Source organism: Jaculus jaculus, chromosome 5, assembly GCF_020740685.1.
Source record: "Jaculus jaculus isolate mJacJac1 chromosome 5, mJacJac1.mat.Y.cur, whole genome shotgun sequence".
NCBI classification, from domain to species: Eukaryota; Metazoa; Chordata; class Mammalia; order Rodentia; family Dipodidae; genus Jaculus; species Jaculus jaculus.
Window position 1 is genome coordinate 99,541,263 of NC_059106.1, and position 14,604 is coordinate 99,555,866.

Genomic DNA, 14,604 nt, shown 5'->3' on the forward strand with positions numbered 1-14,604 from the left:
GAGTGCTAGAATTACAAGTATGTACCACCACACCCAGTTTATTCAATGCTAAGGATCAACCCCAGGGCTTCATGCATGTTAGGCAAACACTCTACTAATGGACCTATATGCCTAGCCCTGCCTAACTTATTTTAATTATACTATCATGATGTATAATTATAATGTTTGGCTACAAGAGGCTGTTTTATTATTAAGAAATCATACCTCTGCAATTATTTCCCCAATGTAAGGCTTTAAACATACACAAAGCAAACACCTCAGGTGAACACATGGCTCATATTTTGAGAACGAGATAATTGTAGATGAGAACACTAACCCATGATATTGGTAAATACCTGCAGCTTGATAACTGTACTCACTTCAAGCTCAGATTAGAGTGTTCTTAGTTGGCTAGGAAGCTTCTCTTTAAAGGGATCGCTTCAACCCTGCAATGAAGGGATGCTGGGAGCATATAAAGAGCATTCCCATGTCTTTCCAGCTTCAATTCCCTTTTTCCCCAAATGTGTGAGAACAAGTGATTGTTTCTTTAAAATTAAAATCAATAGACTATAATTTTTCCAAAATCCATAGGAACCTGTGAACTCAGTGTTTAAAGGCACTTGCTTGCAAAGCCTGTTAGCTGGAGTTCAATTCCTCAGCCACCCATGAAAAGTTAGATGGGCATTCATTTGTTCTGCAGAAGACAGGCATGCTTCCCTCCCACATGGGCAGATAGGAAAAAAAGTGACAAGGAAGGAATTTTGATTTGAAACCTAGAGCAATTATGTCTCAAAGCAGTTTTTAAAAAGGACTAGCTGGAAAGAAGAAGGGGTTCAGTGAGGGGGTACAGGAGAGGGATACAAAGGAGGAGGATGGGAGGAGATTATGATCAGGGTACTTTGTGTATATGTATGGATGTTATCAATGAAGTTTTAAAAAATGGAGACACCTGATTCATTAGTCAGACTTAGCTTCAAATGCCATTTACATATTCTTCCAACTGAACCCATCTTTAAGAGATGGGTATTTTCCTACCATAGTAACTGCAGAATAATTTGCTGTAGGCTTTGAAGTCAATGAAAACATGATCGCAGGGCAAAGGCAAAGGCAAAACAATATTCCTGAAGCTAGACTCAAGGGCTGCTCAGAGCTGTCGTTTGCCTACTCATCCATCACATTTTTTTCCCCAAGGAAGCTGAGCCTTTATTAGTCAGAAAACTTACTTTATTATGTCTGTGTCCTTAGTACCTTTATACATCTATTGTCTGGAACATAATAGACATTTAATAAATGCTTGTCCGGGAGACAGTGCTCTTCTGGATAAATGTATGTTCTGAAGCATAATGAGTGACTTGGGATGCAGTATATGTTATGGCTATTTCTGCTTCTTGCCCACTTTAAAAAATATCATTTCAAAATCTTTCTGCTGTACGAAATAGGACTTTATTTAAATTTAGAATGCAAGAAATTTTAAATCAAAGGACTAAGTTCTAAAATAAATATGAAATCATTTTTGACATGAGCATATAATGGACCTAAGCTGAGAAAAAAAGCACACTTACAAAGTTTATGTAGGAAAAATGAAGAAAGTAGTTTAGAACCTCATATGCAAAGTGCTTTATTTTTCTTTTGATCTGCTTACTCCTGGAGCAGGAGTTGCTCCTAGTTCTTTACTCCATGCAGAAGTAAAGGTCTTCAAATATGGACACAAGGATTGCTGATTACAATAAGTTTTTTAAAAGAAGTGTTCTACCTAAAGACTGCCAAGTAAGAAGATATCACACCAGAGAAATATACAGCCAAGAATAATGATGTTCAAATACATTGGCATAGGAAGACCCTCATAAGATAGACTTTTAAAAGAACATGGATATTTGTGAGGTGAAACTCATATCATAACTTAATCAGTTAAAAATGAGCATTTCACTGGGCTTAGCGGTTAAGTGTGTGAAGCTTAAGGACCATGGTTCCAGGCTCAATTCCCCAGGACCCACGTTAGCCAGAAGCACAAGGGGGCACACGCGTCTGGAGTTCATTTGCAGTGGCTGGAGGCCCTGGCGTGCCCATTCTCTCTCTCTCTCTCAAATTAAAAAAAAAAAACATTAAAATTTAAATTTAAAAAATGAGCATTTCACAGCCAAGTGTTGTGGCGCATGGCTTTAACCCCAACATTTGGGAAGCTGAGGTAGGAGGATCGTCATGGTTAGTTTAAGACTACAGAATGAGTTGCAGATCAGCCTGGGCTAGAGTGAGACCCTGTCTTAAAAAACGGGTGGTGGCCAGGCGTGGTGGCGCACGCCTTTAATCCCAGCACTCGGGAGGTAGAGGTAGGAGGATTGCCATGAGTTCAAGGCCACCCTGAGACTACAGAGTAATTTCCAGGTCAGCCTGAGCTAAAGTGAGACCCCACCTCGAAAAAGAAAAAAATCCCCCAAAACAAAAACGGGTGGTGGTGATTTCAGAGGTTGGGCCGAGGTACATGTTCAGTGTTTGTTAACGATGGCTACCTGCATGCAATTCCCAACGTGAGCAGTTGCTCCTGGTAGGTCTCTGTCCCCTCCGCCCCACCACTCGGGGCTCTGTTCCGTGACCCCCCCCCCCCACACGATGTAACCTAGTGCTCCTGTGTACCCTCACTTAGCGTTCTGGAGGAGCATGGTTGAGTAACATTTCAGTCTATGGGCGAAGCGCGGGTCCATCTGCTCTCCAGAACTCCGCCGCACTGCCCACCGTCTTAACGACAAGAACTGTGTCTGCCCGACGTCCCGCAGTGGATGCTCCCCTTCGCTAACGGTCGTCGGCCTGGTTGCTCACGGTGACGTCACTTGGACAGGTCTGCACGGCTCCTCTCCAAGTTTCCGAGCACGTCCGCTTCCCAGCAGCGTCCTCCCGCCTCGCCCAGCTCTCCGGTGGGTCGCAGACGCGCACAGCGCGGCTCTCCATCGTAGGCAGCCGGCCGGGCTTCCTCGTGCACGCCAGGAAACGCATTGCTCCAAGTTTTAACAAATATCCAAAAACGGCCCCCAGAATATCCCGCTCTTTACAGCCTAGAAAAACCTGCCATTGTATTTTTTTTCTTGAGAACTCAAACTTCGTCAGATAAGCTCATCTTGCCCCCGTCAAGCAGGGCGCCTTGTCCCGGGTCGGGGGGCGGAATCCGCTTCCGCAGTCCCAGGCCTGGGCGGCGAGCTGCGCCGGCGCGGGGCGGCGGGGGTTCGAGTCCCGACGGGTCCGCAGCGCCCCGGCGCGGGCAGGTGCGGGCGGGAGGGGCGCCCGGGGGTCGGGGGGCGGAGCTCGGCGGCGGTCCCCTCCGCCCGCGCCTCGCCCCCGCGCGGCCGCTCCCTCCCTCTCCCGCTCCGCTCCGCTCGGCCTCGCCGAGTCCGCAGCCGCGCCGGGAAGATGGCGGCGCGGGGCGGCGGCGCGGGGCGGGCGCAGGGACCCTCGGCCGGCGGGGCGGGCGGTGCTGGGGGTGCCGCGGAGCCCGACGCGCCGCGGCCCGGGAGGGTCCCGCGCCCCGGGGATGGCTCCACGCTGCTGCACCCCGACGAGGTCTCGGCGCGGCTGCAGCGGATGCGGCGGGAGCTGAGCAACCGCAGGAAGATCCTGGTGAGAAACCTGCCCCAAGACAGCGGCTGCCAGGTACGGGGAGCTGCGGGGCGACGCCGGGAGGAGCCCGGCGCAGCGCTGGGACTCCGCTGGGAAACTGAGGCTCGTCCCGGGGCTCGGGGACCCGAGGCGGCGGTCGCCCGGGTTGACCCTCTCTGCCCTTCCCCTGCAGCTCCGAGGTGCTCCGCCGGGCTCGGCTTTGGAGAGCCGTCTTTGGGAACCAGCCGAGAGGGTCCCTGGGCTCCGGGATGGGGTCTCCGGTCCTTTGGCACGCCGTGGGGGAGGGGCCAGCAAGCTGGGAGGGAGTTTAGCTGTGGCTCAGGCACTTGACCAAGTTTGTGTGCAACAACTCTGCTGGGTTTTCTGCGGCCCGGAGAGGCCAGCCTGCTCCCAGAGCCTCATGCAGGCTTACACATAAAGACTCTGTCTTTATTCCGATTAACTCTGGAAGGATTAGAAGGCCTGATCAATCGACTTTTCCCCCCGATTGCAAAAGTTAAATGCTTAGTAGGAGAGCTGGAAAATTCGGAGAAGGGGAAAGTACATGTTCATCATCTTATTGTTAACTGATGCCTAAGGATAACTGCGTTAACCTGCTTGTGTACCTGTGTCCGATGCCCTCTTGCTTTCTCCTCTTTTCTTTTCTTTTCTTTTTTTTTTTTTTTTTGAGAGAGAGAGATTAAGGAGAAAGAGCTGGGGAGAGAGACTGACACACACACACACACACACACACACACACACACACACTATCTCTCTCTCTCTCTCTCTCTCTCTCTCTCTCTCTCTAAATGGAACCCAGGGCCATTATCTATATGCAAGGCAACTGTTCTACCTGTTAACATTCTCTTTTCCTATGTGCACGTATACATATTGTTTTGTTTTATTAAAAACATGAGGCAGTCTCACTGATTCTTTGGGGTTTCTTAAAGACCCGGATGTTCACATGTTTGCATATACTTGAATCATATATGAGTATGGTGGGCTTCCGTGGTAGGTAGAAATTTGGGTAGATTCGTGAAGTTCTTGGAGTAGGGAGAAGGCTGGCTCTTGATTGTTGCATATGGCAGTTCTTCCCCTGTGACCCATTAAGTGACATGACAATTACCCACTCCATTCATGTGTTACTAGACCATTACACACGAAATAAGTGTGAGCATATAGCTTTATAACTCATATGTACATGAGGCAATTTTGTTTCAGATTGCAAAGTTAAGCAACAACAACAAAACTGTTGTATTGTTGGTCTCAGTTCTGTCTCAGATGATGTTTTGCGCTGCTACCTAAAGTACTTCTGCAGAGGACTGGTTCTGTGAAGCAACTTCTCTGTCCATGCACAGAGGGCCAGGGAGCTCAGGGAGAGGGGTGAAGCAGATGGCATTTCTAAAACACTGAAGAAACAGCTTTTGTATAGGTAATCTCTTCGAAGATGGAAGACTGTCTTCAGCTACTTTGTAGGATGTCAACTATTTTTGTTTCAACATTTCCTTGCATGAATTCTAAAAATACTTAGATGCAAAATTCAAATTAGTTCTGTCTATTCTTACATCACTGTTATCTTTTGCATTTCTATTCTCAAAAGAAATATCTATAAAAGTCTTAAGAATGATTTTAATAGGACCTGACATCCCTGATGAAGGAAGGCTTTTTCAGAACTACACCTGTGAATGTATTTGGGGATGACCTTTCTTTGTTAAAAATTTATATTGACTAAATCTTTGGATTTTCTGTTTTGTAGAAGCATAAACTAACAAAATTGGATTAAGTTCTGTCTAAAGTGACATAAATTGTTCAATTCTTAAGCCTGTTTTTTTTTTTTTTTTTCTGAGATCCAAAGAGATTCATCTAACCAAAAAAAGTGCTGCCAGGCAATTGTCAAAGTTGTTAACCCAGGATTTCCTACTTGTCCTAGCACTTATCTGTTCTATAGTAATTCGCATAATACTAAAAAGTCTTATTATTTTTGGCGTGTGTGTGTGTGTGTGTGTGTGTGTGTGTCTATAGTGTGTGCACATGTGGGGGCAGATGAGTGCATCCCGTGTGCAGAAGTGTGGAGGCCCAAAGAGAATGCCAGCAGTCCTCTTTTTGTTCATCCACCTGTTCCCGTGAGATGGAGTCTCTCACTCAACCCAGCGCTGTTGCTGGTTTATTTTATTTTATTTTTCAGTTAGTAAGCACCAGTGATTTTCTAGTCTTGGGCCTCCTGAAGGACTGGGGTTATAGACCTGTGTGGTTACACCCAACTGTTACATGGGTACTAGGGAATCAAACTGGGGTGGGTCTCAGGCCCTCATGCTTGGACTGCAAGTGCTCTTAATTACTGAGCCAACTCCTCAACCCATAAAATGTTTCAGTAGTTCTGATGGACAGTTGTAAAAATCTAGGAAGATCAATGTAAGGTTCCATGTAAGGTTTATCCTGTTTTCTTCTGTCATGCTTCGCATGTGTATTAACAAACAGTGGACTGTGTTCCCTAAGTAAGTAAAAGAGAGCAAAGACTGGTCTTCTAAAAGTAGTTAGATATTTGAATATTCTCTTTTCCAGAAGAGTTGTTGTTCATTCATTTATTTTAGAATTTCACACTAAGGTCAAGGATATTCCTTTTTTTTAATTTGAGAGAGAGAAATAGAGAATGGGTAAACCAGAACCTTCAGCCTCTGCATGAATTCCAGATGCGTACACTCTCTTGTGCACATGTGCAATATTGTGCACTTGTGTCACTGTGCGTTTGGCTTACGTGGAAGATTCAAATATGAGTCCTTAGGTTACACAGGAAAGTGCCTTAACTGCAAAGCCATCTCTCCAGCCCAAGGATATTCTTTTTAATTTTTTTAAAAATTTATGCCAGGCATGGTGGTGCATGTCTTTAATCCTAGCACTCAGGAGACAGAGGTAGGAGGATCACCATGAGTTCAAGGATACCCTGAGACTGTATAGTGAGGTCCAGGTTAGCCTGGGCCTAGAGCAAGACCCTACCTCAAAAAACAAAACAAAACAAAATTTATTTTTGAGACAGAGAGAGGGGGAGAGAAAGTGACAGAGAGAGAGAGAGAGAGTATGGGCACAGCAGGGCCTCTTGCCATTGAAAAACAGATTCCAGACACATGCAGCACTTTGTGCATCTGGTTTTACATGAGTAGTGGGGAATAAAACCTGGGAAGGATTTGGGGGTTTAAGAAGGACCTGTGAACTTTTGGGTCCTTAACCAAGTAGCAAAGAATTGATAAAATGGACTTTAAGAAGGGTAAATTATGAATTATGAAGGTTATTGTAGGGAGAAATAAGATCCAGGGAGGAGAGGAGAGTTCTTGCCCAGCTGGAAAGAGAGAGGAGAGATGGAATCTCCACCAGAGGAATCTTGGGGTTGGGGGGAGAGAAGGGCTCTGGAAGAGGCATGCGTACCCACATGAGGAAGGCAAAGCATGAGAACCAAAAGGTCACCTTCACATAAAACCAGAGAGGATTAAGAAATAGTGAGGGACTCAGAGAGCAAGGAAAGATCATGCATGTAACAAATGGAGCTGGGTGTGGTGGCGCACACCTTTAATCCCAGCACTCGGGAGGCTGAGGTAGGAGGATCACTGAGAGTTCAAGGCCAACCTGGAGCTATAGAAGGTCAGAGAGAGAGAGAGAGGGAGAGGGAGGGGCAGATAGAGAGTGGTCATGCCAGGGCCTCTAGCCACTGCAAACAAACTCCAGATGCATGTGTGCCACCTTGTGCATCTGGCTTACATGGATACTGGGGAATCAAACCTGGGTCCTTAGGCTTCGCAGGCAAGCACCTTAACCACTAAGCCATCTCTTCAGCCCTCAAGGATATTCTTTTTTGTTTTGTTTTGTTTTGTTTTGTTTTTTGAGGTGGGGTCTCACTTAGCCAAGGCTGATCTGGAATTCACTATGTAGTCTCAGGGTGCCCTTGAACTCATGGTCATCCTCCTACCACTGCCCACCACCTCCCAGCGCTGGGATTAAAGGCATGTGCCACTACGCCCAGCTCTTCAAGGATATTCTTAACTCTAGTTATCAAATTATGTAGTTATATCTCTTAGAAAAACTATAGATTGGTAATTGATTCATATGAACTCAATAGTTTTTTTCTTAACATGGTCAAAACAGGTCATTTCTTTTTAAAAATAGTTTTGCTAGATCAGCTATGTTAAATTTTTGGTATAGCATTTATACTAACATCCTACTTGGGACTTTATAGCACATTATATTTATATAATGTGTACTGGAAGTATTTTTGAGTGGAACTTTTAAAAGTACATACATCAAATACTCTATAGAAACATAAGCTATAAAGGATTTAAAAATTGCACTGGGCCTAGCAGCACAATCTGTTATTTTAGCTACTTAGGAGGTTAAGGCAGAAGGAAATCAAGTTCAAGGCCTGACATAGCTTTGGAGCAAGTTCAGGGCCAGCCTGGTTAACTTATGAGACCCTCTCTGAAAATAAAAGGAAACAACAGAGCTAGTGGTGGAGCTCTGCCAGGGTACTGCCTATCACCCAGAGAGCCCTGGGCATAAAATAAATAATAAATAATAATTGGTTAAATAAATAAATAATATACATATACCCTTATATAATTACATATATATGAAAATCTTTATATCCATATATTCTCAACTTTTCTAGTTTAATAGTTACTGTACATTCAGCCAGAATCTTTGGTCTGCCTCCTAAACCTTCTGGACTCTTCCTGGTTCTCCTTGTTTTCATAGCTTCTGCTCTGGTGGGGGTCTTTTTAATCTCTTGCAGAGATCTCCCACTATGGTCCTGTCTCTTACTGTGGTCTTGTCCTTCTTACTACTTCCTTGAGAGACATCTGAGCTTTTCCCTCTTCTGCTTAAAAAAATGCACATACAAAGAAACCCATTGGTTTCTCATTCCCAGTACTACTTTCTAACTCTCTTCAGATGGTTCTTTTGCTTTTAAAATTTATTTCTGTGTGTTGGGGGGGGTGGTGGTCAGGATCTCTCATCACTGTAGATAAATGCCCATCTAGCTTTATGTGGGTGGCTGAGGAATTGAATTCGAGCTGGCAGGTTTTGTAAACAAGTACCTTTAATCACTGAATTATTTCCTCAGTCCCCTCAAATTGTATTGTACCATATATAGTAAAATAGTGTATCTGAATTAGACTTCTGTAAGCGTGAAGTTGGTGTTATAGTTTTGTATTCTGTCAAAAATTCATATTTTGGGGCTCAATACTTAAGGCACTTGCTTGCAATGCCTGATGACCCGGGTTTGATTTCACAGTACCCACATAAAAAATTTTTTAAATGCACAAAATGGCGCACACATCTGGAGTTCCTTTGCAGTGGCAAGAGGTACTGGCACGCCCATTCTCTCTTTCTTTAGCCCCTGCAAACGAACTTCAGATGTGTGTACCACTTTGTGCATCTGGCTTTACTTGGGTACTGGGGAACCAAACCTGGGTCGTGAGTCTTTGCAGGCAAATGTCTTCACTGCTGAGCCTTCTCTCCAGCCCCCATAGTCTCATTTCTAATTAGTCCTGCACTGGATTTCACACTGTCTTTATACTGCCTTGGTCTCCAGTACTTCCTGCAGTGTGATGTGAATATTTGTAATCATACCTTTCAGTGGTAGTATTTGGAATATAATTGTTGTGAATAACAATTATTTGCAGTATATTAGTTTGAGTGAATAATGCTGTGAGCACAAGGGCTTTTTGTGAGTTACTGCTGGAGGTCAAAGCCAGGGCCTCATATATCAAGGCAAAGGTTCTGCTGCTGAAGCCCAGCCTAGTCTGAGCACCGCTTTTATTCAGGGTTATTAAGTATATTAGTGTGTGGTTTTTTGCAGAATTTAGAATTATAATCGCATTTCTGTAAGTTTTCATATTTTAATTTGATTCTGTTTCAAAGGCATTTGGGGTTTTCAAAATGGAGAGAACAAGGGGATTTCTTTCCAATCTTGTTTTTGTTCAGTTTTTGTTTCTTTCATGTCTCTTTTGTATTAAATGTGTATAGAATGTGTGTGCATTTTGTGTTCATTGTGTTGTTTATTTAAGCATCTGAAAGTGACTTACTGTGATTTCTTGGGGTAACATCCAGAATCAGAGACAGAGGAATAAAATGAGGTACACTCTCACTTTGGATGGTATAAACTTGCACTTCATTTTTTTTTTTTAATTTTTTACTTATTTATTTGAGAGCGACAGACACAGAGAGAAAGACAGAAGGAGAGAGAGAGAATGGGCGCGCCAAGGCTTCCAGCCACTGCAAACGAACTCCAGATGCATGCGCCCCCTTGTGCATCTGGCTAACGTGGGACCTGGGGAACCGAGCCTCGAACCGGGGTCCTTAGGCTTCACAGGCAAGTGCTTAACCACTAAGCCATCTCTCCAGCCCTTGCACTTCATTTTTGTAGTTAATTGAAAAACCTGACTGTGGTTTCTCAGAGGCCCACTTGAAAGTGCGGTGTTATCCATTGAGAACTCTTTAGAATCCTAAACCCCCGAATGTTGGTAACTCTGGTGATCAGATCATTTAAAAGCTATTCATTCCTGTTCTTTTTTTCTTTTGTAGTAAGATAAAAATTATGGGAATTCTTATATGCTTCGTGCCTTTCAACTATGGGACTGAAGCATATACTCTGTTTTCTTTAACAACATGTTCAGTCATTATGACTTTTTTTTTTTAGAGACGGGGGAGGGGGGAATTGACTGCCAAGGCCTCAGCCACTGCAATTGAGTTTCAGATGCTTGCACCACCTAGTGCACATGTGTAACCCTGTGCTTGCATCACCTTTGTGCATCTGACTTACATGAGATCTGGAGAGAGATCGAACATGGGTCTTTAGGCTTCACAGGCAAGCACCTTAACAGCTAAGCCATCATTCCAGCCCCATTATGACTTATTTTCTTTAATTTTTTTTTATTAATTAGTTTTGTATTCAGCAAATACAGTCAGTTTGGTACCATTATTAGGCTCATCCATGGCCTACCCTCTCCCCATTGGCTCCTCCTTGTTGAGGTATATGGGTCATGCATTGTGGAGTTAGCCTACAGTTATGGGTAAGATAAATGTCTCTGCATATCATGACCCAACATGTGGCTCCGACATTCTTTCCACCCTCTCTTCTGCAAAATTTCCCTGAGCCATGATGGGCTCATTTGTGGTCTGCTTCAGTGATGAGGTGTTGGGGGCCTCTGAGGCTCTGGGGCTCTGATTTGGTAGGAGTTGATTTTTCTCTGTGTTGATCTCCTTCCCCCTTGTGCTGGTATCCGGTTCATCAGGAAAACAGCACCCTTGCTTGTTTCGCCAACTTTTCTTAGTTTCAGCCAGGGCCCTTTTGAGGTATGATGGGGTGGCTCTTTCCTTAGGATCTATATTTATCTGAAAAAGAGAAGCAGATTCTCTAACGGAGAGTAAGTTAGCACCAGGACAAATGTGATAACCCCTCCATTTTTTTTTTTAAATTTTTATTTTATTTGAGAGTGACAGACACAGAGAGAAGGACAGATAGAGGGAGAGAGAGAGAATGGGCGCGCCAGGACTTCCAGCCTCTGCAAACGAACTCCAGACGCATGTGCCCCCTTGTGCATCTGGCTAACGTGGGACCTGGGGAACCGAGCCTCGAACCGGGGTCCTTAGGCTTCACAGGCAAGCGTTTAACCGCTAAGCCATCTCTCCAGCCCTCCATTTTTTTTTTTATGTGCAATATGATTGTTTTTAATACTGAAAAAAATAAATACATCAATATTCTCTCTGTGTTTAAACTTTGAACAAAACCACAGTTCTTCACAAAAGCACATAAAGAATAATGAAGGTAAGTATGTTTAAAAGAAAGCCCTCTGAGAGCACAGCAAGAGTCCATGCTCAAAGAGGTATGTCAATATGACTTTGGAAGGTCTAACAATATATTTTTAACACTTTTTGAGGTATAGCAGAAATATTAAGAAAAAAGTAGAACACAGTAGTAATTTGCATTAACAAAAAAGTGAAGATAGAAATATTATTTGTACTTCCGTGCACAGTATTGTATAATAGCTAACAAGTCAACTGGTAACCAAATATTATTTTCACGATATAAGACTCTGCATATTCTACAGGATTTGAATTGCACCTGAAATTACTGAGGAACAAAGAGGGACTGACTTGCATATTCTTATTGTAATTCCACATAAAGCATCCTTCAAAATAACATGTAGTGTATTACAAAAATACTATTTTCTATATGCAAAAGAGAATGTCTACATTGGTAATCTTATATTGCCCAGAAAATGACATAAACTTAACACCTTAGTATATATGTGACTTTAAATAAATAAAACTTCTTAAACAACTCAATTCTTCTTCTGCATTCATTTTCATCACATGAGGCACTAATCTTGTTTATATATAGTACATTTTCTCTTCATTCTAATGTCTTCAGTCATGCTCACTGTTCTTTTCCAAACATCTAACTCCTGTTTCTCTTTAGATTGTAACTTTTCATATGTCTTCTCTTCCTGATTATGATTCTTTGACATTGGTCTTTTCTTAACTTGAGGACAATATACTTTAATTACTAAACATCCTCTGGAACCCTTCTACACTGCTGGTGGGAATGCAATCTGGTCTAGCCATTGTGGAAATCACTGTGGAGGTTCCTAAAACAGCTAAAGATTGATCTACCATATGACCCAGCTATAGCACTCCTAGGGATATATCCGAAGGACTCATCTCATTTCCTTAGAAGTACGTGCTCAACCATGTTTATTGCTGCTCAATTTATAATAGCTGGGAAATGGAACCAGCCTAGATGTCCCTCAACTGATGAGTGGATAATGAAGATGTGGCACATTTATACAATGGAGTTCTACTCAGCAGTAAAGAAAAATGAAGTTATGAAATTTGCAGAAAAATGGATGGACTTGGAAAGGATTATACTAAGGGAGGTAACCCAGGCCCAGAAAGCCAAGCGCCACATGTTCTCTCTCATATGTGGATCCTAGCCACAGATGATTGGGCTTCTGCATGAGAAGGAAAATACTTAGTAGCAGAGGCCAGTAAGTTAAAAAGGTGATATAAAGGGAAGAGAAAGGAAGGGAGGAGGGTACTTAATAGGTTGATATTGTATATATGTAAGTACAATGATTGAGATGGGGAGGTAATATGATGGAGAATGGAATTTCAAATGGGAAAGTGTCGGGGGTGGGGAGGGAGGGAATTACCATGGGATATTTTTTTTTAATCATGGAAAATGTTAATAAAAATTTAAAAATTAAAAATAAATAAGTAAAATATAACTTGTAAAATGTAAAAAAAAAAAATCCTCTGAATCAAGAGGTCATAAGGTTATTTTAGCAAGATGAGCCTCTATCCATCAGCATCCTGGAGAAGCTCAGCCCAGGAGCTCTGGAAAGGATCTCAAGCGATCACTTGGTTGAGCCGTATGCCAGCAGGAACAGGTGGCTGACTATTCTTAAGGTTTTTTTTCTTTTTTCTTTTTTTTTTTTTTTTTAAGATGACCAAAGATTCTGATCATTCTGACGATAAAGAATTCTCACAGTTCTGGAGGCTAGGCAATCCAAGATCAAGGAGCTAGCAGACACAAGTCACTGGTTAGTGCCAACTTCCTGGTTCTCAAATGGCATCTTCTCACTGTGTCCTTATTATGTACAAAAACAATCCTCACATCATGTTTAAGAATGCCGTAGCTTGTGAGGAGAGCCTGTATCTTCTTTAATTCATCTTTACATTTTTTAGCAGTAGAGTAAAACTGCTTTCTTACAGGTAGATTCTTAAATAATTTTAAAGCAGTTACAGTTTTACCTTGTCCAAGATGTGAAGGCTTCTGAGAAAGTATGTGGCCACTATCATCTAAGACATACTGGGTGCTAAAATCATCATCGGCTGTCCTGGTTGTAATTAAAACCTCAGCTACACTGCATATTGAACCCAAGGCTTCCCCCTGAAAACCATAAGTTGCCAGATTCCTGAGATCTTCATGACTATCTATCTTTGAGGTGTAGTATTCACTGCCATCACAGGCACATCAACAGCCTTGATTCCCTCGCCATTGTCCTGAACTTCAATTTTATCAAATCCATAGTTTTCCAATCTGACATCTATGCTTGTGGCACCAGCATCCAAGGAGTTCTCAATGAGCTCTTTTACAACACTGGTCACTGAAGTGATAATCTGAGAATTTGAAAGGGGGCGAACTGTTGCTGCAGACAACTGTTTCATTCTAGCTTTGAGCAGAATAGCTGAGCAAGTAGCCACAGTCGGCGGAGCAGCAGCCCCTACCTCACCGGAAGCTCCACTCCCTTACTTCTTTTTATAGAGAATTTAATAGGTGTGAGCCCTCTTGTAGCCCATGATTGATGGTAGCCTGATATTGGAGAGTGGGCTTATGTTTGGATATGGTCCTGACTTATTTCCCAGCTCCAGCTATGGGTCCTATACCACTGAGGGGATCAGTTAGCCAAATCAAGAGCAGTTGGTTCCCCACCATGGCTGTGTGCAACTATTGCACTCGTGTGGGCATCACAAAGGTTATTTGATGCTAAGTTGAGTTGCTTGGACAGATATTGGTCATTTCCCCCAGTCGCCCATGTAGCACCTTCTGGCACTAGACATGCTGACTGTCTGGGGACTGACTCTCTCCTGGCTTCCAGCCATGCCATTCCATTTTACGTGTCAACTGCATATGGTGTCTTCAGCAATAGGGTCTTACCACTAACCTTTGGTGGGTCATCAAGTACTCTGACAGAAATGTGTCTGTCTTTTAGGAAACCTTGTAGGTCTCTTTGATCAAAAGCTCATTGTGGATGATAGCCCCATGCTGGTACTGGGAGATACAGGTTAGTGCCCACTAAGAAAATGAAGAAAAAGATAACTAATATACAAGAGTTAGAGAGAAGAGAGAGAGAGAGAGAGAGAGAGAGAGAGAGAGAGAGAGAGGGAGGGAGAGAGGGAGGGAGGGAGGGAGGGAGGGAGGGAGAGAAGGGGGGGAGAGGGAGGGAGGGAAGATGTAGAAGATTAAGGTTAGCCTTGATCCTACCCTCT

General features: G+C 43.3%; 1 protein-coding gene and 1 pseudogene across 2 annotated transcripts in view; one reads left to right on the forward strand and one right to left on the reverse strand.

The window, feature by feature from the left end:
• Positions 1-3,378: 3,378 nt before the first annotated feature.
• Raver2 (ribonucleoprotein, PTB binding 2) overlaps positions 3,379-14,604 on the forward strand; it is a 143,461-nt gene continuing 132,235 nt past the window's right edge. For both annotated transcript variants that reach the window (XM_045150130.1, XM_004663168.3), the window contains exon 1: positions 3,379-3,618. In XM_045150130.1, coding sequence (XP_045006065.1) covers positions 3,379-3,618 — 240 coding nt within the window. The remainder of the gene's footprint in view (positions 3,619-14,604) is intronic.
• On the reverse strand, positions 13,127-13,782 carry LOC123460923 (annotated as a pseudogene).